Raw genomic sequence first — 26,469 nt, forward strand, 5'->3', positions numbered from 1 at the left:
TTCGTTCGCTGCCTGTTTTTTATCATCTTAGCTGCTCCTCATAGCTCATGATCACAATGTCACTCGTGGGATGGTGTCCTTTACCCCTTTAGCTATCTTATCGAAATGTTATAACAATAATTGAACGGGAAGAATTTGGAGTTCATTCAAGATACATTGGGCTGACTCCTGAAAACACTTTTTCTCTGCATCTCGGTGAGATAAACTCATCCAGTGCTATAGCGCCACTATATGCCCGTAGAATATAGTCCCAACTCCAAAACGTCAGAAAAGCAATCTAAACGTCAACAGACCATCAGAGGATAGGCACAGGACCGGGCATCCAAGCAATGTAATAGAATTGACTCCGTTGTCAAAACACCCACCTTGATTTCTGACCTGTAGCATTTCTTACCAAAATTTCGAACTACAAATAAAGACAAGCAAACACAGATCAAGTTACAAATAGATACTTTTTATGCGCTCCATCGGGTCCCATTTTACAGCCATCAGCCACATCAATCAATTCTAAGACCTTCATTAGAAGCGAGCTGCAATGTTTAGACCGTATTTCATGCCTGCACTGCATCATGGGAGTCTTAGAAACACATTGACAGAGAAAGAGGCGGGCAATCTTCTCCCACATTCTCATAATTTTTTTTTATAATTCTTTTGCCCTGAAGCCAATCGAAACATTTCCAGGTTCAAGGAACCCAGAATAAGGCTGAAAACAATTTTTGAATAAGGTTGGGCGGCGAGAATGTACGAGGCCATTCACTAGATAATTCCTTTTTCACTCAGTGAAACAAGAAGCAAAACAAGAAATTTTCCCATTGAATCAACCTCAGCGTGCAAACATCCATAAGCACAGCATTTATTATGCCCCAATAGAATTCACATACCTGTCTTAATAAGCACAATATCTGTGAGAATATAAAGGTATTAAGTTCTTTTTCATTAAAAGGGAATTGGAAGAGAATTGTGTGTTGAAAATACAGATTTATGGTTGACTTTTGAGAAATTTCTCAAATGCAAATATTAAAAAAAATTAACCTTTCTATTTCCCCATGCTGTTCGAGAGTTTAATTGCACATAACAGGAATCTGCCTTTCTTTCTGATTAAGATAATGTTAATTTAGGGCTCAAATCTAATGAAAAATAACTGCACTTTTGGTCGTTGTTGGGTACTCGTCGTATATATAATTTCCGAATCAGCTGTGAAAACTGTTACTGGGAAAGCTGATCCCCGCGCCTAAACTAACGCACTCTATGCGTTTCAATGTCTTTCACTCCCGACAAATGGTTGATTAGATCCAAGATACTCAACGGAAGATCATTTTCCCAGCATTCGTAAAAAAGGAAGGTATTTTTGTTCAAAAAGATTTCCATAACAGCCGGTGGTTCACATCGCTCAAGACGTGATCGCGCGTGCTCGTGTTGCTAGCATACGTGAGCGCTAGCCAATCAGAGACGTATCTAAAATAACTGCTTGTTCCAAAAATAACTTTCACTGGAACATACCCTAATACGGGGGATTCGTACTCTTACATCATGGTGTCTTTATCCGGTTTCTTTTGAAGTGGATACTCGTTACTCCAGCTCTGTAAAAAACACCTCCCAACGCCCCCTTCACTTTTATTAACAATGTATTGGTTTCTTCCATTGAGGGTATATATTTCATGTAGGGTCCAAAATCCCCTTTCGTCCAGAATCAATGTATCGTGTTCTTCTATTGTGATCGTTTGATTGACACTGTCTTAACAGTCCTTTTCACTATTCTTATTAATTACCCTGTTCTGTTCTAGATGGCGGCGGTAAGGGGGGCTAATTCCTTTTCACTATTTTTATTAATTACCCTGTTCTGTTATAGATGGCGGCGGTAAGGGGGACTAATTCCTTTTCACTATTTTTATTAATTACCCTGTTCTGTTCTAGATGGCGGCGGTAAGGGGGGACTAATTCCTTTTCACTATTTTTATTAATTACCCTGTTCTGTTCTAGATGGCGGCGGTAAGGGGGGACTAGGGTCGGGCGTTGAGGAAGTCATGGTCGCTGAGGAAAAGCCCCTGCTGCAAGGCGCCATGGAGGGTTACGGTCAGCAGCACGGCATCACTACCATTACGCGCAGGCGCATGATGAACGCTGATAGCGTGGACGTGGGCAACTTTATCAACTCGCGCGTGGGAGAGGCGGACCGCGAGTATATACTATCATATGATGCCTTGCATATATATAGGTAAGTTGATTCTGTCACGTGATAGGTAAGGTAGATAGTCTTGTATTATGTGGATACTACTATTGTGTCGACTGGTAGCAAGATGTTCGTTACCATCGGAAAGAGCCCTGTCCCCGACACCTTTGTTATTGTTTTCTTTAATATTGGAAGGCACATAATGTGCTAAAATCTCGAAATAACCATCTGAAAACAAAGGTTAATACTTTATTCTCCAAATTCAATCGAGAATATCGCATTAGCTTCCCCAAATCAGCCGATGGAAATGGATGCATTTTCGCACTTGGTACTTTGCTGAGATGACAAAATGGCGGCTGGCAGAGGCTGTTTAATCTTGACACATCTCGGCAATCGTCGACGCTGTTCATACGAGGCTTATGCTTATGTTTTCTGTTGCTCTCTAATAGATACGAAGGCGATGACTCGGATATCGATGATCTCAGCGAGCTTGGGAGTGATGACGAAGGCGGTGATGACGCGGAACAAAGTTTTGACTTCCTCCAGGACTGGGGAAGAAAATTCGAGAACCTGAACAAGATCTACAACCTTGACGACTAAAACGTACGTGAATAAGACGACTGAGCCCTCACACGTGCTACGCGTGCGCTCATTCATAGTCGCCGATTTCAAATCTAGGACAAAACATGTCTTTCTTCATGCATGCGCGTAAACCATCGCGTCGTTCTTATGCCTGACCAAGGCTGACCATTTCCATACATTGACTATAGAGATGGTAGTAGATGGTAGTAGTGAACTAGTAGAGAGGACAAGCTATGGCATCAATGGTGCATGAAGAGTTTCTCGTGGGCATTGCTGATATTTAAAACTATATGTCTTCAATATAATATTGTATTGATGTCCATAAGAATCACGGTGTTTCTATTTTTTTAGCTCTCATCTGATGGTAGGTTGTCAGTTATATGCACCGTAAGAATTCATAGCCTAGCCACACTAGCTGTAATTACATATAAGCTCAGTCGGTTATTGTGGTAGTTTTATTTATTAACCATAGTTAATAGTAACTTTGTCCCAAGACATCTCCAGACCACGTTAGCTTAGTACTTCATGTAAGACCCCTTGAACTGGCACTCTTCCTAACTGGCACTTACCTTAACACTAGTAACCCTAATCCTAAGCGATAGTGCCAGCCATCCAGGGTCTTAAATGGAGTACTGCCCCGTCGTACTTCCAAAAGTTTCCGCCGTTTTGAATCCTAGTTATCTAACTGGGATTAGGCTAAGTTGATAGCATTTGTGGTGCTTGGCTGGGCTGAGCAATAAGAAGATAATTCACCTATTTTTTGTCTGAATTAAAACTACTTCCGAATAATAAATAGTTCAGGCGGCAGGGAGGGGTGGGTTGTTGCAGTTTACGAGAACATCGTTATTTATAGACTTTCATTCTTCGTAGAAAAAAGGCGCAGTTGAATATATTTTTCTTTGTCCAAGAAAAAATATTGGACATTATCCTATGATTAGTGATGTGTGTAAAGTTTGAAAGATTAACATTTTAGCCAAGTTCTAGCTTTTTTACCTCCAAGGTCGCTCGTTTCCATGCTCTGGCCTGTTAAACAACAAAATTGACAACCACCCAAAAAAGCCAGAGAAAATGGGAACGAGTTTGAACTTAATGGATTTAGACCAGGATTATTTCAACATATTTCGGTAGCCTAGCAAATTTGTATGAAAAAAGATAAATGTTCTTTTTTTTTTTGCTCTATAAAGAAGAAGCTCATGAAGTGATATGTAGATATCTCAGTTAGACGCTAATGTATAAATAAATCTAGATTTAATAATTCTAGAAGATTGATCTAATTATAGAAAATAATGATTGAATAATTTTTTGACGCGATTTTGTACAAACTTTACTACAGCAAAAATAAAGTCTAGTTTTTAGTAGCAGTTGGTTGATGTCTATCACTGATTCTATACACCTGTTTAAAATATGTTGACGGTGCAAATAATGCCAATTGCCAAAATGACCGTTCTACTATCAAAAATACCATATCTCCGTCAAATTTCTACTGAATGGAGGAAAATGTGGATAACTTCTGCGATTATATTATCATCTTCATTCTTACAAATAATTATACCCATAAGCAGCGATTGGTCTTAGAACTGCCATTCGCCATTTGCCCTGACAACGTTAATTAAAAAAGATAAATGTGATTTGCAGCAGTTCTCTTGTTGGATCTCCTCTGCATGAATCTCTTGTAACTTCTTTGGAACGCTTGGGGACTTTTCCTTTGTCTTGGAAATGTCGCTGGAATATTCTCATTCCCATCATAATTCCATCGTCACCAGGAAGCATCGTCTAGCGAAAAGCTTTTTATTTCAGGTCTGACGTCAGTTGACCCACAGCCCCGGGTGTTAGCGTCACATCTTTTAGGGTATAAATTTCTACCAAATGCCATCCCTAAGGGGGTGTTGAAGTTGAAGGGTTTTTCTATTTCCCTAAGGGGCGTTTTTCCGATTTTGTTATCTCTTAGGGTATACAATTCGACCAATTGCTATTGCCAAGGGGGTGTTAAACGTTTTTTTTCCTATTCTGCTATCTCTTAGGGTTAAAAATGACTTCGACCACAACCAATTTGCTATTCTTTGTAAGAGTTTCTGTTGACAACGCCCAAAGTGCCCTCCCTCAGGGTTAAAATCGATTTTGCCGACGATTACCCCCGTCTGTTTTTATCGCTCTCTGAGACGAGGGTCGTTAGGCAAGCCAAAAGGAGCAAGGTTGCCGACGAGTTCGCGAAAGAGCAACTTGTCCAACTCGAAGGATTTCGGATTGTGTTTCCCGCCAAAATCAAAAGTGAGGCGGTCCTAAAGAGTCCATCTTCGACCATCTCAAGTAACAACCGCTTTTTCAGATTCTTAAGGTGAATAGGTTTATTCGGAAATAACTGTTTTCGGGGTTTTGGGATTCCTGTGGCGCGTAATGGCGCTTAGAATGGGGAGGGGGTATGGGCGCTACAGTATCCAATGAAGAGCTGTAGAGCCAGCTTAGCAGGCTAATCTTACAGTTGCATTTTCACGGGCTCCCACCAACAATACACCGTTCGATTTCACTTCCAAGAAAGGACCAGATATATTCGGGAAGTAACTGTTTTAACCCTTAATAGTCGGGTCGCTTAGCGCACAAAAAAAGCTCAATCTATACAGAGTGGACAAAAGCACCAAAATTGGTATAAATATAGCCTAGAAGATGGTAATCAATATTGAGACCGGTGCCTACCGGTACCATTTGCGGATCCATTAATAAAGAGCAATTTTTTTTTTTTTAGAAATCTGGTGTTGCGGGTACCCTGTGGTAAGATTTTCATACCTTTTCAAGACACACAAAAAAAAGATCAAAATGCACATATTTGAAAACGATTTCTATTATTTCAGCTGTATTCTATCGAATTTCGAGCCAAGAAACATATAAATAGCTATAAAAAGCTACATTTGAAGAAGAAGGAAAACCTACTGGAACTCAGGCCCCACGCGGCTTTATTTACATCGCTTTTGCTAACATGCAAATATGACTGATTTTTATTCATTAAATAAGCACAAATGTGGTGCACATAATTTTCCCAGAAATTTTCTTCCAATGAGTTCTCTAATTGTTATATTAAGTGCTATAGAGCTTTAATTTAACCAGCGCGACTGTAATTTATAGGCCCGTCAGCAGGAAAAAATATGCTACCGATGAGGGAGATTTTTCATAGCCTATTGTGCGTTGATAAATTATACCATGACAACTCGGATCATTTGTTTATCTTTTCGTTACGGCCCTATGTTATTTTAAAATAAAAGTATCACAATTGTTTCCGAGGCAAGAGCCTCGCTCTATATCATGCTAGTTATGGGTCAAAGCGGGGGAGCCGGCAGACGCCCTTGACTTCCAACCACTCGGTCGTATGAAGCCGAAAGCCCTAGCTAATAGCGTTCCATGATTTATATTTTCATTTTGTAAAAAAAATATCGAACTAATATATATCGGCAGAGATGGCTGGCGTCTACAGATATGGCGCTCAAAACCTTCTGATCGTTAGACGAATAATAGAATAAGTCTGGCTTACGTCAGGTTTTGGGCTGAACGTGTCCTCTCTTAAGGTTGACGCTAGTATCGTCAAAACTAGAGTTTTTAAACACTTGTTTATAGCACCTTCGTTTCTTCGGCACCTCGAAGAAAACGTCCCTAAGAAAAAAATCCTCTGTTTGGAAAAGAAATCCCCGCGGACCCTGGGCACATGCTAGCGTACGCGCATCATTCTGAAGTCTCTTTCAGTTTGTTTCATAATACCTTTCTCCCCTTTATTACAATAACGGTCCGCTGATCACTGATTCGCACCTTAGGAAAAGCCTCGAAAACTCTGTCCTTTAGTAGAAAACGGTTAAAGGATTTCTCATTCCCAAAATCTCCCAGTGTCTCATGTACATTGTGGAGCTCGGACATCAGAAAAAGGAACGTACCAGAATATATAAGCCTCCACTAATATATTCTGTTAATATATTCTATAAGCCTGACAAAAGCTCTATATTTTTTTTTATCATCCTCTCTCGCTTCCTGGAGACCTTTCCTATTCTTATGCTCCACGGCCCTTTTTTATCCCTGAGGTCATCACTAAGACATCTTTAGGATAATAAAATAGTCCTCTATTGGTGCGGCTCGCCCCATGACAGGTAATCCGGAATCCGGAATCCTTGAAAAAATGAGATATGGGATCCGGAATCCATGAAAAAATGAGATATGGAATCCGGAATCCATGAAAAAAATGAGATATGGAATCCGGAATCCATGAAAAAATGAGATATGGAATTCGGAATCCATGCTGCTGGAATCCGGAATCCACGAGAAAAAACCCACATGGAATCCGGAATCCACACACTAGGATCCGGAATCCAGAACCCTATTGGAGAACCTGTCATGGGGCGATGCGGCGATTCATCACTGTGCATCATGCACACGTAGAGAGCAATAAGCACTGTTTTTTTTTCGTAGTGCCTCTGCTGGTGCTTTCGAGCATTTATACCGCAAATTTATGACAATTCCTGTGCCATTTTGCGCTATTTGCGCGACAAGGAGTTACTGCAGATGTTTCTTCTGCAGAACTCCCAAATCCTCTAATATTCTCACGAAAAGAATCACAACCTAATAACTTTGATTAAGGAGGCATATCTAAAGCATCTTATTGGTCTTTGGTGTCTAGTTGACAGACACTTGCAAAGCCCCCTTATTAAATCCATCTCTACCTCTTTTTATTTAGCCAACGTCAAAATACCCGATAATTGCGATTAATCGCAGATTTAAAAGAAATAAATTTAAAATCAAGACAAAATTTCATATTTAGTAGGTTATAGACATTGTACTTCCTTGATACATAAAGAATGAGCTTTTTTTACCTAAAATACGCGATTTTATGAGGTACTTACAGCATTTACATTACCAGCATAAAGCCTCCATCTTGGATAACCGTGAGGGGGATTGGATCTAGCTTTGAAAACGTTTTCTCTTAAATAAATCATTTTAATGAAGCCGACGACAGTTTTATCTTGAAATATTAACAAATACTGTTATATCTCCCCTGCCAAAAAAACAATCAGACATTTCGCCTTAGTTTTGGAAATACAAGATGGATTTCACCACAGGGAGCCCGTGATGGACGCTTTTTTTCTAAATTTTATTCCGTTATTACACAGAATCCTCAAGTGGTACCGGTGGGCACCGGTCTCAATATTAATTAGCATCCTCTCGGCTATCTTTATGCCAAGTTTGGTGCTTTTGTCCGCTATGTATAGATTGAAACACTAAGCGACCGGGCTATAAAGGGGCAGTTGCACCGGTAGCGGTATTTTTCAACAATGCTACTGTCACCAATCCAGCACATAGAAAGACTGCTGGACACTATCTAAAAGCTGTTTGATTGTCTTCTCGTGAGTAAATTTGGCGCGATGGAAACGGATTTCACACCTACATACTCTTTCAGACGTCTATTTCGCTCTCAAGAAATGACGATTCCACGGTGTAATTTCACTTTGAAACGAACTTGCGACTGCCCCTTTAATTAAACCAACTTGTCTCGCATCAAAATGACGTCAACCCATTTCAAGCCACATATCTGACGCTTGTGATTGGTTGGAAGTGGCGAATGCTTTACTTTCATGTTCTTCATTAGAAGTGGTGTTTTGGTAAATTCGTCCAGCGCGCGCACCTTTCTGTTAATAGAACCACGTGCTTGCTGACACTTCCCTTGATAATAATGTTTCCGAGAAAGCGTATTTTTTATCAAAAGAGTATGATGAAGTTTGAGGCCTTAAAGGCCTCAACCCAACTTGGACAGAGATTTTTGAAATCGGGTGAGGTTCAAAATCTTGTGACACCCGCCCAATGCGGGTGAGTTGCCAGCTATTCCTCTAGATAATGCAAACAAAGAAAACACAGCCGTTAAAACTTATCACATCATTTCACATCTCAAGTCCCTTTTACACAGTGCAATTCGTTTTGCAGTTCGAGCAACAACTAACATCAGCACTGTCATCTCACATTTCTAGAAAAGTGGTGAGGATGAGAGCACAGAAGGTGATGAGGAGGTGGGTGAAGCAAGCAAGACAACCCCGGACACGTCTGAAGCCCCTATGGAGGCACCTCCCGCGGTCCCCGTAGAGGCTGCAGCAGGACCGCGCCCAAGAAGGAGCGGACCCCAACAGGACAACTTTGGCGGCTTCGCGCAAAGGGTTCCTCGACATCAAGAGATTCTAAGCTGCTGCTGCCGCTGCTGCGTGAAACGTGCTAGAAGATCTTTATAAACCGGAACAGAAATGGATAACGACACATACGGACATGGAAAATAATATACATATCGAGAAAATTTAGCCAAAAATTGTCGTTTTTCCCAGACGCGGTCACTTCCATATAAGGAAACTAATATATTCCTTATTTGGAAAACCTGCTCGATTCTTGTCATTTTTAGGGCTTCCGTACCGCAGTGCTTCGCAAACTTTGTGAATTGTATTCAGAAGAGAAAAACAGTGACTGTGACCATTTTTAGTTATAGAGAAAGCCTCTGAAAATAAAATAAAATTCCTTGGTACCAGACCCCTAAAACGACAACGGTTTCTTCATATGGATGAAAAAGAAGGTTGAAAATAGACCAGATCGAGAACGGACATCGATAACGGATTAAAAAAAGGAAACAAAGAAAAATACAAACACACAAAAGTAAATAAAAAAAGTAATCTTCAAGCTCGATGGGTTAGGCAGAGTGTTCCTCAAAGGCAAAAGACAAAGAGCAACAGAAACAAAGAAAAAATACAAACACACACAAGTAAATAAAAAAAAGTAATCTTCAAGCTCGATGGGTCAGGCAGAGAGTTCCTCAAAGGCAAAAGACAAAGAGCAACAGGGTCAGGCTTGCAGAAGTGCTCAGCAAACCGACAAGTTTATTGACCAGAACGGAAAACGATCACGAGTAATGGATTTAATTCAGGCTAGTTAGGTAGCACGTTGTCACGGACTTGCGTTCTTGCACTGTGATGAGGGGTAGGGGCGGGAAGGTGTTTCGCGTAACCGGGTGTTTACACGCGGGCCCCAAGATTCAAAGAGCTGGTGGGAATGTGGAATGTCATTTATCATCAGCCACGGCACACCATTAGCCGAAGCGCTTTAAAGCCGCATTATCACCAGTTTACTTCCGGAGGTCCGACAGAAACCTCAACCGTTAAAGGGGCAGTATGACGAGGTTCTTAAAATACGTCCTCTAGCGCGGAAATGTAAAGATCAAGCGTTAAACTATCAGGTTCCAAACGCTCCAAGTGAAATATCGAGTGGAAGTATGTTTTGTTTAAACCTGAAATACAGCAATTTTTGGCCGCCATTATTCAGTTGGAATCGAACGATCGAACGCTGTGATGTCACTTGTTCCCAAAATCAAGCTATGGGATGGAATGCCTCGCTCTGAGTCGCAAAAAAATCACAGCACGCACAGAGAGTGGGATGAGGATTTAGCCAGAGAATTCAGCGCATTACGATTTACTCAATGAAAGTACCTCCAAGTTGGATAGGCTAGAAGTCTGTCGTGCTGAAAAGTTGAAAAAGCAAGCTAAAAAGTGTAAGGAGAAAGCCCTGAAACAGAAAGACTAAAGCCAAGTAACAACCGTCTTGATTTTGTGAATTACCCAGAACCAACTGCATGATGGAGAGTTAAGAATACGATCTTACGAGCTCAGAAGAACGATGGGAACCCATATAATGTATATCTCAGTTGTGTGACACCATATGAAGAAAAGTGCAATGTCCGGTAAGAAAATAATAAAAACTTTAGAGGAAAAAGTTAGTTGTTTCCTTCATGCTTGTACAGCGCCTTTTTACGAGCGCGCGCCATTTTGGTTTTGAAAGGCACCCCTTTGAAATGAAAGTCCGAAAATGAAAGTACAGCTCCGCAATACTTTACTATAATTGACAAATTGGTTGTTTTCGATTTTTTGCACTTATGTCTTAAAACTACACTAGCCTTGCTACATCTAAATTTAGAACAAAAGAAATGGCTGGACTTGAAAGAATTCATTCATGACAAACATCATGACAAAGCAGCTTTGTAGATTCAAATATTCAGTAAGTTATATTAATTATTCACCATATGTGATTATATAACATTTAAACTAATGACATCACATACTCACCATATTTGTGAGTGTGGAAATGGGTTTGATTAAATATCAACCACAATCAAAACTTTACAACACCAGTTTATTGTCAATTCACAATTGAATTAAGTTAGTCTATGTTACTTGGCTAAAAAAATCCAAGTTAATAGCTATTAATTACAGCATCACTATTTGCTCACTTACCTGGTACATAGAATCTGGAGAAACTTCCATTCATATTTGTTTAGACATATTTGTATATGAGCATATTTTCATGAAATTGACATTAATCAAAAAATATTTCAAGACATCTTCCCAAAATAGCAATCACAGGGATTCTTCATAAGTTCAACTACTCCTCCAGAGATTGGTAAATGATGTACAGTTGGAGTTTATAGAATCTAAAACCAATAACCAACAACAAAGTTTAAAATAATAACAGCAGTATAAGTCTTTGTTTTTGGTGTTGATTAAATACTGGATGCTGGACCATCACCAGACTGTAAGGAAACTGATCTTGGGTACAGTGGTGGTGCAAGCCAAAGCCACACTGAAAAGCTTGAATATCATTCAATTCCCCCAGCAGAATTTTCAATATCATGCATTTGGCCATTATATTTGGCGATTCTTTGAGTGGGATCCCTGTACTATTTTATTATACCCTATCTAACACACTTCACAAAAAGCAACGAATAATAATAAAATCATCAGAACAAATAGATTAGTTCCATATTTTATTTAATTTCCCATGCATTAGAATATTTTGTGACAGCCTCCAAGCTAACTATTTTTAGATAGTTTAAAACGGAGCTTATTCCAAAATGAAAAAAAAATGAAAAAAGACCAAACTTTTGCTGCAAACTGTAAACTGTATTAGGCAGTGAGGGATTAGAGGTAATGAGCATAGTTGTGCCAACACACTTCTGACACACTACAGTAACCCAAGAACAATCTAAAAGATATCTTGTTAAGAGTCGTACCCTGAAATAGAATAAACAAAATAATTAGAATCTTCTGAGGTAGTGGCTAAATCATAATCTATTGAAGAAATTCAAAGACTTTCAAGAAAATACATCAGGGCAGCAGAGGTTCAATTTTTAAACAAAGACTTCAAACTTCATATTCATGCTAATGAAATGAAACTAGAAAGTAACTTATAATTTAAAACTGTTGCCAGTTTTTTTCAACTTTAACATTTCTAATTCTTTGGGAGATGCAATTTTGTTTGTTTGTTATAACAAAATGAGCTTTAAACATCCCTGTTACTCAAATGTATCATTTTAAAAGCGTTTTCTTCTTTGCATTCAAGGCCATTCTCTTTGGCCATACTTTTAGTTTTCAGTCTTGGTAAATAACAAAAAAATAAACAACATAGACAACAAGTCGTCTGATAGACTATTTGTTAGGATATCCACCAGAAATAGAGAAATAACTTAAATAAAAATTGTAAGTGCGAATGTTAGTATAAATGCAGTGAGCTGTTTAGTTAGTAAATTATAAGTTTTAAGTTACTTTTATGGTGTATAACTAATACCTAACCTAGTAGAATCTAAACCAAAAACTTTATATAGAGACACCCACTTCGAAGGCTTAAATAGCAGTGTTGATGAACAAATAATAAATAGAAGAAATTTATCAATAAAGAGTGCCGTACAAAACCATTTGTAATTCACGGTAACAAAACAATTCTCACTCGATCAAAATTCAAGCATATCCAAGCCATCTTAGCTATCGTCTATTCCATAATAATCAATCGTCCTCTCAACCATAGAGTTTTACTAATTCCAATTATTCTTGATTCTAAGTTTTTTTTATTAAAATGATATAATATTTTTGGAAAGTTTGTCAAGGCTAGTGTAGAGGAGTCTGCCGCCATTTTGTTTATCGAGTTCATCTTTTCTTGTTGTGTGTTGTACGGTTACTTATCTTTGTTTTGTGACGCTCATTCGATAATTGAACAAAGAGCAAGAGTTAGAATTAGAGTTAGAACTAGAGTTATTTGTTTGAAATAGCACCATTGATTCAAATGCAGCATGGATCCGATCGAAAACTTACCTTGTAGAGGTGGACTTGTTGATTCCTTTCGTGTTGAAATTACGCACGTGGTCGACAGATGATCGCTTTTTATAGCAGACGCTCGTAATTCAAGGCGGTTTTCTTCGGCTACCAGGGGTTTAGAATGCGGAAGGTTTCTTCTAGATCTCAGTCAGGTAATCAAATTTAAAAACAGGCCCGTCTTTCTTCCCAATTAACCGCTCCATATTGATGTTTGGAGGCCAGGCACCAAGTATACACGTCTATTTGCCAATGGTTCTGAATGTAATGAGCCGACTTGTTGGGGAAGTGACGTCATAAGTGCTCTCCAAATCGAGCTAGCTCTACTTCTACTTTATTACTTTTCAACACTTTCGTATCAAGAAAAGATGACAAAATATATATAAATCTAAATATATAAATCTAAATATAAATTAATAATAAATAGGTAATCCATAAATTCAGTCGACTTACTATATACAATAAAAATTAAAATAAATTATAAAATAAGATAATACTTAAACAATAAAAATAGCATGATAATAAAAATTAGGCGATGAACTTGTTTACGTTATTACAAAAAGATGAATAACTATTTTCTTCTCTAAGTTCAATTGATAAATTGTTCCAATCTTTGATTGTTCTGGGAAAGAAACTATATAAATAATAATCGTGACGTGCCTTAGGCTGTATAAATGTATTACTTGAATAACTTCGAGTATGACGCATTGAACGTTGATAATAATTAGGTATCGGCAATGCAATGCCATTATTTACTGATAAATGAAACATTTTTACACGGTGAGCCTTTCTCCTCTCACTCAGCAGATCCAAAGAAAGGGATTGTCTCATTATTGTAACACTAGAGTTCCAGTCGTAATCCCGCTTTATGAATCTCACCGCACGTCGCTGGACTGCTTCAATCTTGTCCACTTGATCCTGTCTATAAGGGTCCCATACAGCCCATATAGCTCAAGCAATGGCCGCCGATTTTCGAACGTTTTATACGGGCTTTATTGTCACTTTTTACAACTTTGCTGTGGGAGTTTTGAGCTAATTTTTTTTACCAAGAGTATATCAAACGATGCTCTTTCTAATGAATGTAGCGAGAAGGCGTAATATTGATGTGAATTTACGTCATACGGCCCCTTTAAAAGACAAAAGAATCTATTAAAATCCGAGATATTAAACAGCCCATCCGCTCTAAATTATCAATCACATCCTCAAAGAAACTTCCAATAAACACACTGCTTTCAATATTCTGAAATATTTTTCGCTTTTTCCGCTAAAAATCATCTGATATTGTTACGTAATCGACCGGAAGTAAACTGGTTCGATGTCATCGTTTGATGAAAAATCGGCGGGCGGTTATAGCGTTTACAAGACCGGTTTCGGACTCTTAATGAAGATACCTTCGTCAGTTGTTTTTCGCTAGGTTGCTAATGAGGACTTCGTAAAGTATGCTCGATTTTAGCGGATTGTGACATGAAGTCGCGGGCCCGTTTATATATCAGAGGTTGGACGAATCTTTAATTGAAGTGACTAGTCGGTGATTGGCTATCTAGTGTTTTACACTATTTCGATCCGCGTCATTTTAAGGTAGGCTATGTTTCAAAAACAAAAGGCCTATTGTCGGTGACTCGGTCGCGTGGTAGCGCTATTGTTAAACCGTAGGAAGCAAAAATAGACAGATATTTGTATCAGGAAGATTTTTGCATTCCCTCGACTTGTCTGCAAATTTATATTGGTATGTGGACTGGTACAAAAAAGTCCGGCTACCTAGATCAATTGTGGGTGAATCCTCGAAAGGCTTTCGCGTTACGGGGGCCGTGGAGTTTAAGACCGTAGTCTAAGCAAGTCAGTTGTGTAATATTGCCAACAGCCACACCCGCCACAATTGTAAATAAATCTGCTTTGATACCTAGTCCTTTATGGGAGATTGTGGCTCTGACTTAAAAGTCTATAAGCGGTTTCTCCTTTCTATAAGAGACTATAGGTTCATTAAAGATTCTAGCCGTATGAGGCTGAGATCCGTGATAAGTTGCCAGTTTTTTATAAGAATCTTCAAAAGATTCTGTTTAGCCGGGTGGAACCTCATGACAAAATGTTTAGATTCGTTTATTAGATGCCATGTTTGCCTCAAAACGCATTTTGCCTGTCCGTGAATTCAACACTCGCCGTTATGTATGTTGTGAAATCGCGTAACCGTATCTAGAATAAGTTGCAGATTTCGGCTTAGAAGGTGGCAAGTGAGGAATTTGTTCTCAACGGACCTAGGCCATCTCCCTAGACACAAACCCTTCTTATAACTAAGAGGGTGGCAAGAGGAGAGAATGCGTGTACTGAAAAGTTTCAGTAAGCTATGGACATCAAAGATCTTTAAATCAATGAATCTTTCGCCCTTTTATAGACTTCTGATGAAGTAAATAAAGTGCGTAGTGTCTTTGAGATTACACTTTTGCTTGAGCGTTATATGCCGCAGAAATGGATCTACGGAGGACGATATACGCTAGACGTGGTTTATGAGGTGACAAAAACCTTAGGTGACATATTATATGTCTTTGTGGTGGAATTTGTCGTTCTTTAATGTTTCACGTCTATGGGAGCGTTGCTTGACCTGACATAAGCGCTTTCTTTGTGCATGTAAAGTTTCTTAGAGTTATTTAGGACATATCTGCAGTACAGCTCACTCCTGTTTTAATAGATTTCTTAAAATCAAACAGGAAGATTTGAGGCTGCCGAGAATCGCCACTGTAACTCGTAGAATTCAAAGTGCACTTAGGCTAAATCTGGCTTTTTCTGAGAGAGGGCTCGCTCATCTCGTCTAAGGTGCCTTCCGGTGTCATCGTTTGATGAAAAATCGGCGGGCGGTTATAGCGTTTACAAGACCGGTTTCGGACTCTTAATGAAGAGACCTTCGTCAGTTGTTTTTCGCTAGGTTGCTAATGAGGACTTCGAAAAGTATGCTCGATTAGCGGATTGTGACATGAAGTCGCGGGCCCGTTTATATATCAGAGGTCGGACGAATCTTTAATTGAAGTGACTAGTCGGTGATTGGCTATCTAGTGTTTTACACTATTTCGATCCGCGTCATTTTAAGGTAGGCTATGTTTCAAAAACAAAAGGCCTATTGTCGGTGACTCGGTCGCGTGGTAGCGCTATTGTTAAACCGTAGGAAGCAAAAATAGACAGATATTTGTATCAGGAAGATTTTTGCATTCCCTCGACTTGTCTGCAAATTTATATTGGTATGTGAACTGGTACAAAAAAGTCCGGCTACCTAGATCAATTGTGGGTGAATCCTCGAAAGGCTTTCGCGTTACGGGGGCCGTGGAGTTTAAGACCGTAGTCTAAGCAAGTCAGTTGTGTAATATTGCCAACAGCCACACCCGCCACAATTGTAAATAAATCTGCTTTGATACCTAGTCCTTTATGGGAGATTGTGGCTCTGACTTAAAAGTCTATAAGCGGTTTCCCCTTTCTATAAGAGACTATAGGTTCATTAAAGATTCTAGCCGTATGAGGCTGAGATCCGTGATAAGTTGCCAGTTTTTTATAAGAATCTTCAAAAGATTCTGTTTAGCCGGGTGGAACCTCATGACAAAATGTTTAGATTCGTTTATTAGATGCCATGTTTGCCTCAAAACGCATTTTGCCTGTCCGTGAATTCAACACTCGCCGTTATGTATGTTGTGAAATCGCGTAACCGTATCTAGAATAAGTTGCAGATTTCGGCTTAGAAGGTGGCAAGTGAGGAATTTGTTCTCAACGGACCTAGGCCATCTCCCTAGACACAAACCCTTCTTATAACTAAGAGGGTGGCAAGAGGAGAGAATGCGTGTACTGAAAAGTTTCAGTAAGCTATGGACATCAAAGATCTTTAAATCAATGAATCTTTCGCCCTTTTATAGACTTCTGATGAAGTAAATAAAGTGCGTAGTGTCTTTGAGATTACACTTTTGCTTGAGCGTTATATGCCGCAGAAATGGATCTACGGAGGACGATATACGCTAGACGTGGTTTGTGAGGTGACAAAAACCTTAGGTGACATATTATATGTCTTTGTGGTGGAATTTGTCGTTCTTTAATGTTTCACGTCTATGGGAGCGTTGCTTGACCTGACATAAGCGCTTTCTTTGTGCATGTAAAGTTTCTTAGAGTTATTTAGGACATATCTGCAGTACAGCTCACTCCTGTTTTAATAGATTTCTTAAAATCAAACAGGAAGATTTGAGGCTGCCGAGAATCGCCACTGTAACTCGTAGAATTCAAAGTGCACTTAGGCTAAATCTGGCTTTTTCTGAGAGAGGGCTCGCTCATCTCGTCTAAGGTGCCTTCCGATGTCATCGTTTGATGAAAAATCGGCGGGCGGTTATAGCGTTTACAAGACCGGTTTCGGACTCTTAATGAAGAGACCTTCGTCAGTTGTTTTTCGCTAGGTTGCTAATGAGGACTTCGTAAAGTTTGCTCGATTAGCGGATTGTGACATGAAGTCGCGGGCCCGTTTATATATCAGAGGTCGGACAAATCTTTAATTGAAGTGACTAGTCGGTGATTGGCTATCTAGTGTTTTACACTATTTCGATCCGCGTCATTTTAAGGTAGGCTATGTTTCAAAAACAAAAGGCCTATTGTCGGTGACTCGGTCGCGTGGTAGCGCTATTGTTAAACCGTAGGAAGCAAAAATAGACAGATATTTGTATCAGGAAGATTTTTGCATTCCCTCGACTTGTCTGCAAATTTATATTGGTTTGTGGACTGGTACAAAAAAGTCCGGCTACCTAGATCAATTGTGGGTGAATCCTCGAAAGGCTTTCGCGTTACGGGGGCCGTGGAGTTTAAGACCGTAGTCTAAGCAAGTCAGCTGTGTAATATTGCCAACAGCCACACCCGCCACAATTGTAAATAAATCTGCTTTGATACCTAGTCCTTTATGGGAGATTGTGGCTCTGACTTAAAAGTCTATAAGCGGTTTCTCCTTTCTATAAGAGACTATAGGTTCATTAAAGATTCTAGCCGTATGAGGCTGAGATCCGTGATAAATTGCCAGTTTTTTATAAGAATCTTCAAAAGATTCTGTTTAGCCGGGTGGAACCTCATGACAAAATGTTTAGATTCGTTTATTAGATGCCATGTTTGCCTCAAAACGCATTTTGCCTGTCCGTGAATTCAACACTCGCCGTTATGTATGTTGTGAAATCGCGTAACCGTATCTAGAATAAGTTGCAGATTTCGGCTTAGAAGGTGGCAAGTGAGGAATTTGTTCTCAACGGACCTAGGCCATCTCCCTAGACACAAACCCTTCTTATAACTAAGAGGGTGGCAAGAGGAGAGAATGCGTGTACTGAAAAGTTTCAGTAAGCTATGGACATCAAAGATCTTTAAATCAATGAATCTTTCGCCCTTTTATAGACTTCTGATGAAGTAAATAAAGTGCGTAGTGTCTTTGAGATTACACTTTTGCTTGAGCGTTATATGCCGCAGAAATGGATCTACGGAGGACGATATACGCTAGACGTGGTTTGTGAGGTGACAAAAACCTTAGGTGACATATTATATGTCTTTGTGGTGGAATTTGTCGTTCTTTAATGTTTCACGTCTATGGGAGCGTTGCTTGACCTGACATAAGCGCTTTCTTTGTGCATGTAAAGTTTCTTAGAGTTATTTAGGACATATCTGCAGTACAGCTCACTCCTGTTTTAATAGATTTCTTAAAATCAAACAGGAAGATTTGAGGCTGCCGAGAATCGCCACTGTAACTCGTAGAATTCAAAGTGCACTTAGGCTAAATCTGGCTTTTTCTGAGAGAGGGCTCGCTCATCTCGTCTAAGGTGCCTTCCGATGTCATCGTTTGATGAAAAATCGGCGGGCGGTTATAGCGTTTACAAGACCGGTTTCGGACTCTTAATGAAGAGACCTTCGTCAGTTGTTTTTCGCTAGGTTGCTAATGAGGACTTCGTAAAGTTTGCTCGATTAGCAGATTGTGACATGAAGTCGCGGGCCCGTTTATATATCAGAGGTCGGACAAATCTTTAATTGAAGTGACTAGTCGGTGGTTGGCTATCTAGTGTTTTACACTATTTCGATCCGCGTCATTTTAAGGTAGGCTATGTTTCAAAAACAAAAGGCCTATTGTCGGTGACTCGGTCGCGTGGTAGCGCTATTGTTAAACCGTAGGAAGCAAAAATAGACAGATATTTGTATCAGGAAGATTTTTGCATTCCCTCGACTTGTCTGCAAATTTATATTGGTTTGTGGACTGGTACAAAAAAGTCCGGCTACCTAGATCAATTGTGGGTGAATCCTCGAAAGGCTTTCGCGTTACGGGGGCCGTGGAGTTTAAGACCGTAGTCTAAGCAAGTCAGCTGTGTAATATTGCCAACAGCCACACCCGCCACAATTGTAAATAAATCTGCTTTGATACCTAGTCCTTTATGGGAGATTGTGGCTCTGACTTAAAAGTCTATAAGCGGTTTCTCCTTTCTATAAGAGACTATAGGTTCATTAAAGATTCTAGCCGTATGAGGCTGCGATCCGTGATAAATTGCCAGTTTTTTATAAGAATCTTCAAAAGATTCTGTTTAGCCGGGTGGAACCTCATGACAAAATGTTTAGATTCGTTTATTAGATGCCATGTTTGCCTCAAAACGCATTTTGCCTGTCCGTGAATTCAACACTCGCCGTTATGTATGTTGTGAAATCGCGTAACCGTATCTAGAATAAGTTGCAGATTTCGGCTTAGAAGGTGGCAAGTGAGGAATTTGTTCTCAACGGACCTAGGCCATCTCCCTAGACACAAACCCTTCTTATAACTAAGAGGGTGGCAAGAGGAGAGAATGCGTGTACTGAAAAGTTTCAGTAAGCTATGGGCATCAAAGATCTTTAAATCAATGAATCTTTCGCCCTTTTATAGACTTCTGATGAAGTAAATAAAGTGCGTAGTGTCTTTGAGATCAAACTTTTGCTTGAGCGTTATATGCCGCAGAAATGGATCTACGGAGGACGATATACGCTAGACGTGGTTTATGAGGTGACAAAAACCTTAGGTGACATATTATATGTCTTTGTGGTGGAATTTGTCGTTCTTTAATGTTTCACGTCTATGGGAGCGTTGCTCGACCTGACATAAGCGCTTTCTTTGTGCATGTAAAGTTTCTTAGAGTTATTTAGGACATATCTGCAGTACAGCTCACTCCTGTTTTAATAGATTTCTTAAAATCAAACAGGAAGATTTGAGGCTGCCGAGAATCGCCACTGTAACTCGTAGAATTCAAAGTGCACTTAGGCTAAATCTGGCTTTTTCTGAGAGAGGGCTCGCTCATCTCGTCTAAGGTGCCTTCCGATGTCATCGTTTGATGAAAAATCGGCGGGCGGTTATAGCGTTTACAAGACCGGTTTCGGACTCTTAATGAAGAGACCTTCGTCAGTTGTTTTTCGCTAGGTTGCTAATGAGGACTTCGTAAAGTATGCTCGATTAGCGGATTGTGACATGAAGTCGCGGGCCCGTTTATATATCAGAGGTCGGACGAATCTTTAATTGAAGTGACTAGTCGGTGATTGGCTATCTAGTGTTTTACACTATTTCGATCCGCGTCATTTTAAGGTAGGCTATGTTTCAAAAACAAAAGGCCTATTGTCGGTGACTCGGTCGCGTGGTAGCGCTATTGTTAAACCGTAGGAAGCAAAAATAGACAGATATTTGTATCAGGAAGATTTTTGCATTCCCTCGACTTGTCTGCAAATTTATATTGGTATGTGGACTGGTACAAAAAAGTCCGGCTACCTAGATCAATTGTGGGTGAATCCTCGAAAGGCTTTCGCGTTACGGGGGCCGTGGAGTTTAAGACCGTAGTCTAAGCAAGTCAGTTGTGTAATATTGCCAACAGCCACACCCGCCACAATTGTAAATAAATCTGCCTGATACCTAGTCCTTTATGGGAGATTGTGGCTCTGACTTAAAAGTCTATAAGCGGTTTCTCCTTTCTATAAGAGACTATAGGTTCATTAAAGATTCTAGCCGTATGAGGCTGAGATCCGTGATAAGTTGCCAGTTTTTTATAAGAATCTTCAAAAGATTCTATTTAGCCGGGTGGAACCTCATGACAAAATGTTTAGATTCGTTTATTAGATGCCATGTTTGCCTCAAAACGCATTTTACTTTTCTGAAGAATCTCTGGCTTCGAGCGATCACATAATCGAGTCTAATACAAATTTTACCCTTTTTTTCTAATAAAAGAACGTTCCTCCGCACCTTGGTCTAAAGCACGTGTGCTGTTAAAGAAGGCCAATCATGCCGACATTTTATGCTCCCGCTCAATGCCGAGAGTCACACAAAGAATCCATCTTCATCGGCTAATTCAAGCAAGTATTACTCAGTTAAACTGAGAAACTTTTAATGAAATATCAATGTGGACTTTAGAAGCACACTAGCATACACACATTGGCACCAGTCGGGCCAAGACGGGACGCTCAGAATCTATTACCCGTGCAGGTCGGCAACCATAGACAGCTGTTTCGTCCTTATTAGGACTCGTCAGCATGGTATAGCCCGTTTGCCTCAGTTAAACTTCATCGGCAAAAAAACTGCAGGGCGACTTCGACTCGAACGAAGTGCTTTAAACCACAGCTCAGATCCATGTGGGATCTAGAGCTGCGACCGGGCTAGCGTGATGCCAATTGTGCGGATCACGCATGCGACCTTTGCTAGTCTAAAACTCCGTCGGATAGCCAAACTATCCTTGCGAGTATGTATACATAAATGTGGACTTTAGAAGCACACTAGCATACACACATTGGCACCAGTCGGGCCAAGACGGGACGCTAGCACAGTCTATTGCAACCATGTGCCAATGTGTGTATGCTAGTGTGCTTTTAAAGTCCACATTAATGAAATATCATTAATAAAGTATAAGACTTCAAATGTAGATTGTTATTTTAAAGTTTTCTTGCAAATAAGCCATTGTATTTTCAATTATAAACAAAAACAAAAGAGAAGTCGATCGTCATGCTTTACTAGAAACCACACCGCTCTTCACCGGCTTCACCGTAATCCCCCCGTTACGTCTTTCCGCCTCTCATGTCTCAAGTGTCTTGCCCGCTATTATATCGCAGTTATGATATGGCGATTAACTCAGGTAGCTAATTGCAGGTCAAGTGCTCAACTCTATACATGTCATCGCTCTTATCAGGATTCCTAAGTGCCAGGGTTGGCCGCCAGATCGCATTACCGCTGTTTCCGTAAACATTTAAAAAGATACATTTTTGCTCAAAATACGTATTTCCGTCTCTCACAAACAAAAATGCAGTAAATGAACAATTACGATTTCACATGGTATTTTAGCCTCCATTATCCTCCATTAGGCCTTAAACTCAAAAGTATGGAGTTTACTCTAGAGCGTTCGCGTTATTGCGCATGCACTTTCACGTAATTGCATCTCAATGACAGATAGATGATCTACCAAAGTAGTGTGAGGACTTTTTGTTATTTGACACTGTCAACAAAATATCACGAATCAAAGTTGGAACTCTCATTTCTGGCGAAATTTGGACACGAAAAGTGCTATAAATACGATCTTCAGTCGAAAATCGAGAATTCCACACTTTATGGCATGGCATGATTATCTATCAGATCCCGAAAACTTGAAGGCGATATCTTTAAAAAACTTTAAAAATTTTTTTTAAAAAACCCGTCGCGAGGTTACGCCCGACAAGCTCGAGTTCTCGCTTCAAAATAATACGCTAGAAAAGTCAAAGATTTGGCGTGAATTCAAGGTCAACAGGTCACGGGAAACATTTTAGCAGTCTTGCGATTTGTGGAAAAATTTTTTTTGCAAAAAATAAGTTTAAGAACTATTGATACAGGTTTTGCAAAAACCACAAAAACAAACTGGTGTCAAATTTACCTTTACCAAGACCTTAATACTACGCTAAACTTGACTCCGCATACCTGGTTGCAAAGGTTCTCGCATCTCGGACAGTGCCTTTTGTTTGCATTGCCTTTATATAGGCATATATGTCCGCATTTAGAAGAACTAGTGAAAAAAAGAATAGTGGAAAATACCAATTCCTGACAATTTCAGTGTGTGCGTCTATATATTTTTTATGTGAAAGGTACACATATTTCTAATTCAGTATGTACACATACTGAAAAGCACCAGGAAGCCCAATACATTGAAGGAATGAAATATATCTCAAAAAGTTTTGTACAACAAAGAATTGCTTTTCGTGAATATTTCACGGGTAACCACTAGTATTTTTGATTCAGTGTGCGCCTGTATATCTTTTGGTATGAAGGTACACATATTTCTAATCCAGTGTGTGCGGCTGTATATCTTTTGGTGTGAAGGTACACATATTTCTAATTCAGTGTGTGCACCTGTATATCTTTTGGTGTGAAGGTACACATATTTCTAATTCAGTGTGTGCACCTGTATATCTTTTGGTGTGAAGGTACACATATTTCTAATCCAGTGTGTGCACCTGTATATCTTTTGGTGTGAAGGTACACATATTTCTAATCCAGTGTGTGCGCCTGTATATCTTTTGGTTTGAAGGTACACATATTTCTAATTTAGTGTGCGACTGTTTATCTTTTGGTGTGAAGGTACACATATTTCTAATCCAGTGTGTGCGCCTGTATATCTTTTGGTTTGAAGGTACACATATTTCTAATCCAGTGTGTGCGGCTGTATATCTTTTGGTTTGAAGGTACACATATTTCTAATTCAGTGTGTGCACCTGTATATCTTTTGGTTTGAAGGTACACATATTTCTAATTCAGTGTGCGACTGTTTATCTTTTGGTGTGAAGGTACACATATTTCTAATTCAGTGTGTGCGGCTGTTTATCTTTTGGTGTGAAGGTACACATATTTCTAATTCAGTGTGTGCGCCTGTATATCTTTTGGTGTGAAGGTACACATATTTCTAATCCAGTGTGTGCGGCTGTATATCTTTTGGTGTGAAGGTACACATATTTCTAATTCAGTGTGTACGCCTGTTTATCTTTTGGTGTGAAGGTACACATATTTTTAATTCAGTGTGCGCCGCCTGTTTATCTTTTGGTGTGAAGGTACACATATTTCTAATTCAGTGTGTGCACCTGTATATCTTTTGGTGTGAAGGTACACATATTTCTAATTCAGTGTGTGCACCTGTATATCTTTTGGTGTGAAGGTACACATATTTTTAATTCAGTGTGCGCCGCCTGTTTATCTTTTGGTGTGAAGGTACACATATTTCTAATTCAGTGTGTGCGCCTGTATATCTTTTGGTGTGAAGGTACACATATTTCTAATCCAGTGTGTGCGCCTGTATATCTTTTGGTGTGAAGGTACACATATTTTTAATTCAGTGTGTGCGCCTGTATATCTTTTGGTGTGAAGGTACACATATTTCTAATTCAGTGTGTGCGGCTGTATATCTTTTGGTGTGAAGGTACACATATTTCTAATCCAGTGTGTGCGCCTGTATATCTTTTGGTGCGAAGGTACACATATTTCTAATTCAGTGTGTGCACCTGTATATCTTTTGGTTTGAAGGTACACATATTTCTAATTCAGTGTGTGCGCCTGTATATCTTTTGGTGTGAAGGTACACATATTTCTAATTCAGTGTGTGCGGCTGTATATCTTTTGGTGTGAAGGTACACATATTTCTAATTCAGTGTGTGCGCCTGTATATCTTTTGGTGTGAAGGTACACACATTTCTAATTCAGTGTGTGCACCTGTATATCTTTTGGTGTGAAGGTACACATATTTCTAATTCAGTGTGCTCCTGTATATCTTTTGGTGTGAAGGTACACATATTTCTAATTCAGTGTATGCGCCTGTATATCTTTTGGTATGAAGGTACACATATTTCTAATTCAGTGTGTGCGCCTGTATATCTTTTGGTGTGAAGGTACACATATTTCTAATTTAGTGTGCGACTGTTTATCTTTTGGTGTGAAGGTACACATATTTCTAATTCAGTGTGTGCGCCTGTATATCTTTTGGTGTGAAGGTACACATATTTCTAATTCAGTGTGTGCGCCTGTATATCTTTTGGTGTGAAGGTACACACATTTCTAATTCAGTGTGTGCACCTGTATATCTTTTGGTGTGAAGGTACACATATTTCTAATTCAGTGTGCTCCTGTATATCTTTTGGTGTGAAGGTACACATATTTCTAATTCAGTGTGTGCGCCTGTTTATCTTTTGGTGCGAAGGAACACATATTTCTAATTCAGTGTGTGCGCCTGTATATCTTTTGGTGTGAAGGTACACATATTTCTAATCCAGCGTGTGCGCCTGTATATCTTTTGGTATGAAGGTACACATATTTCTAATTCAGTGTGTGCGCCTGTATATCTTTTGGTGTGAAGGTACACATATTTCTAATTTAGTGTGCGACTGTTTATCTTTTGGTGTGAAGGTACACATATTTCTAATTCAGTGTATGCGCCTGTATATCTTTTGGTATGAAGGTACACATATTTCTAATTTAGTGTGCGACTGTTTATCTTTTGGTGTGAAGGTACACATATTTCTAATTCAGTGTGTGCACCTGTATATCTTTTGGTGTGAAGGTACACATACTTCTAATTCAGTGTATGCGCCTGTATATTTTTTGGTATGAAGGTACACATATTTCTAATTTAGTGTGCACCTGTATATCTTTTGGTGTGAAGGTACACATATTTCTAATTCAGTGTATGCGCCTGTATATCTTTTGGTATGAAGGTACACATATTTCTAATTTAGTGTGCGACTGTTTATCTTTTGGTGTGAAGGTACACATATTTCTAATTCAGTGTGTGCACCTGTATATCTTTTGGTGTGAAGGTACACATATTTCTAATTCAGTGTGTGCACCTGTATATCTTTTGGTGTGAAGGTACACATATTTCTAATTTAGTGTGCGACTGTTTATCTTTTGGTGTGAAGGTACACATATTTCTAATTCAGTGTGTGCACCTGTATATCTTTTGGTGTGAAGGTACACATATTTCTAATTCAGTGTGCGACTGTTTATCTTTTGGTGTGAAGGTACACATATTTCTAATTCAGTGTGTGCACCTGTATATCTTTTGGTGTGAAGGTACACATATTTCTAATTCAGTGTGTGCACCTGTATATCTTTTGGTGTGAAGGTACACATATTTCTAATTCAGTGTGTGCACCTGTATATCTTTTGGTATGAAGGTACACATATTTCTAATTTAGTGTGCGACTATTTATCTTTTGGTGTGAAGGTACACATATTTCTAATTCAGTGTGTGCACCTGTATATCTTTTGGTGTGAAGGTACACATATTTCTAATTCAGTGTGCGACTGTTTATCTTTTGGTGTGAAGGTACACATATTTCTAATTCAGTGTGTGCACCTGTATATCTTTTGGTGTGAAGGTACACATATTTCTAATTCAGTGTGTGCACCTGTATATCTTTTGGTGTGAAGGTACACATATTTCTAATTCAGTGTGTGCACCTGTATATCTTTTGGTATGAAGGTACACATATTTCTAATTTAGTGTGCGACTGTTTATCTTTTGGTGTGAAGGTACACATATTTCTAATTCAGTGTGTGCACCTGTTTATCTTTTGGTGTGAAGGTAC

General features: G+C 39.3%; 1 protein-coding gene and 1 long non-coding RNA gene across 5 annotated transcripts in view; one reads left to right on the forward strand and one right to left on the reverse strand.

Annotated features, from left to right (window-relative positions):
- Positions 1 to 10,522, forward strand: part of LOC5518543 (protocadherin-like protein) — a 38,484-nt gene extending 27,962 nt beyond the window's left edge. The window contains exons 25-27 of one of the 4 annotated variants that reach the window (XM_048720776.1): positions 1,981 to 2,215; positions 2,620 to 2,773; positions 8,746 to 10,522. In XM_048720776.1, the coding sequence (XP_048576733.1) occupies positions 1,981 to 2,215; positions 2,620 to 2,770 (386 nt within the window). In that variant the 3' untranslated portion in view covers positions 2,771 to 2,773; positions 8,746 to 10,522. Of the gene's footprint in view, positions 1 to 1,784; positions 1,823 to 1,980; positions 2,216 to 2,619; positions 4,111 to 8,745 lie in introns of those variants that run through there. The other 3 variants (XM_048720775.1, XM_048720774.1, XM_048720777.1) reach the window with 3 other exon arrangements.
- A 1,035-nt stretch (positions 10,523 to 11,557) lies between these two features.
- On the reverse strand, positions 11,558 to 13,827 carry LOC116602135. Its single transcript, XR_004290294.2, has 2 exons — positions 12,892 to 13,827; positions 11,558 to 11,817 (listed from the first exon to the last, which is right to left on the reverse strand). It is a non-coding gene; the product is annotated as an uncharacterized LOC116602135 (long non-coding RNA).
- Positions 13,828 to 26,469: the final 12,642 nt, after the last annotated feature.

Source organism: Nematostella vectensis, chromosome 13 (genome assembly GCF_932526225.1).
Source record: "Nematostella vectensis chromosome 13, jaNemVect1.1, whole genome shotgun sequence".
Classification (NCBI taxonomy): domain Eukaryota; kingdom Metazoa; phylum Cnidaria; class Anthozoa; order Actiniaria; family Edwardsiidae; genus Nematostella; species Nematostella vectensis.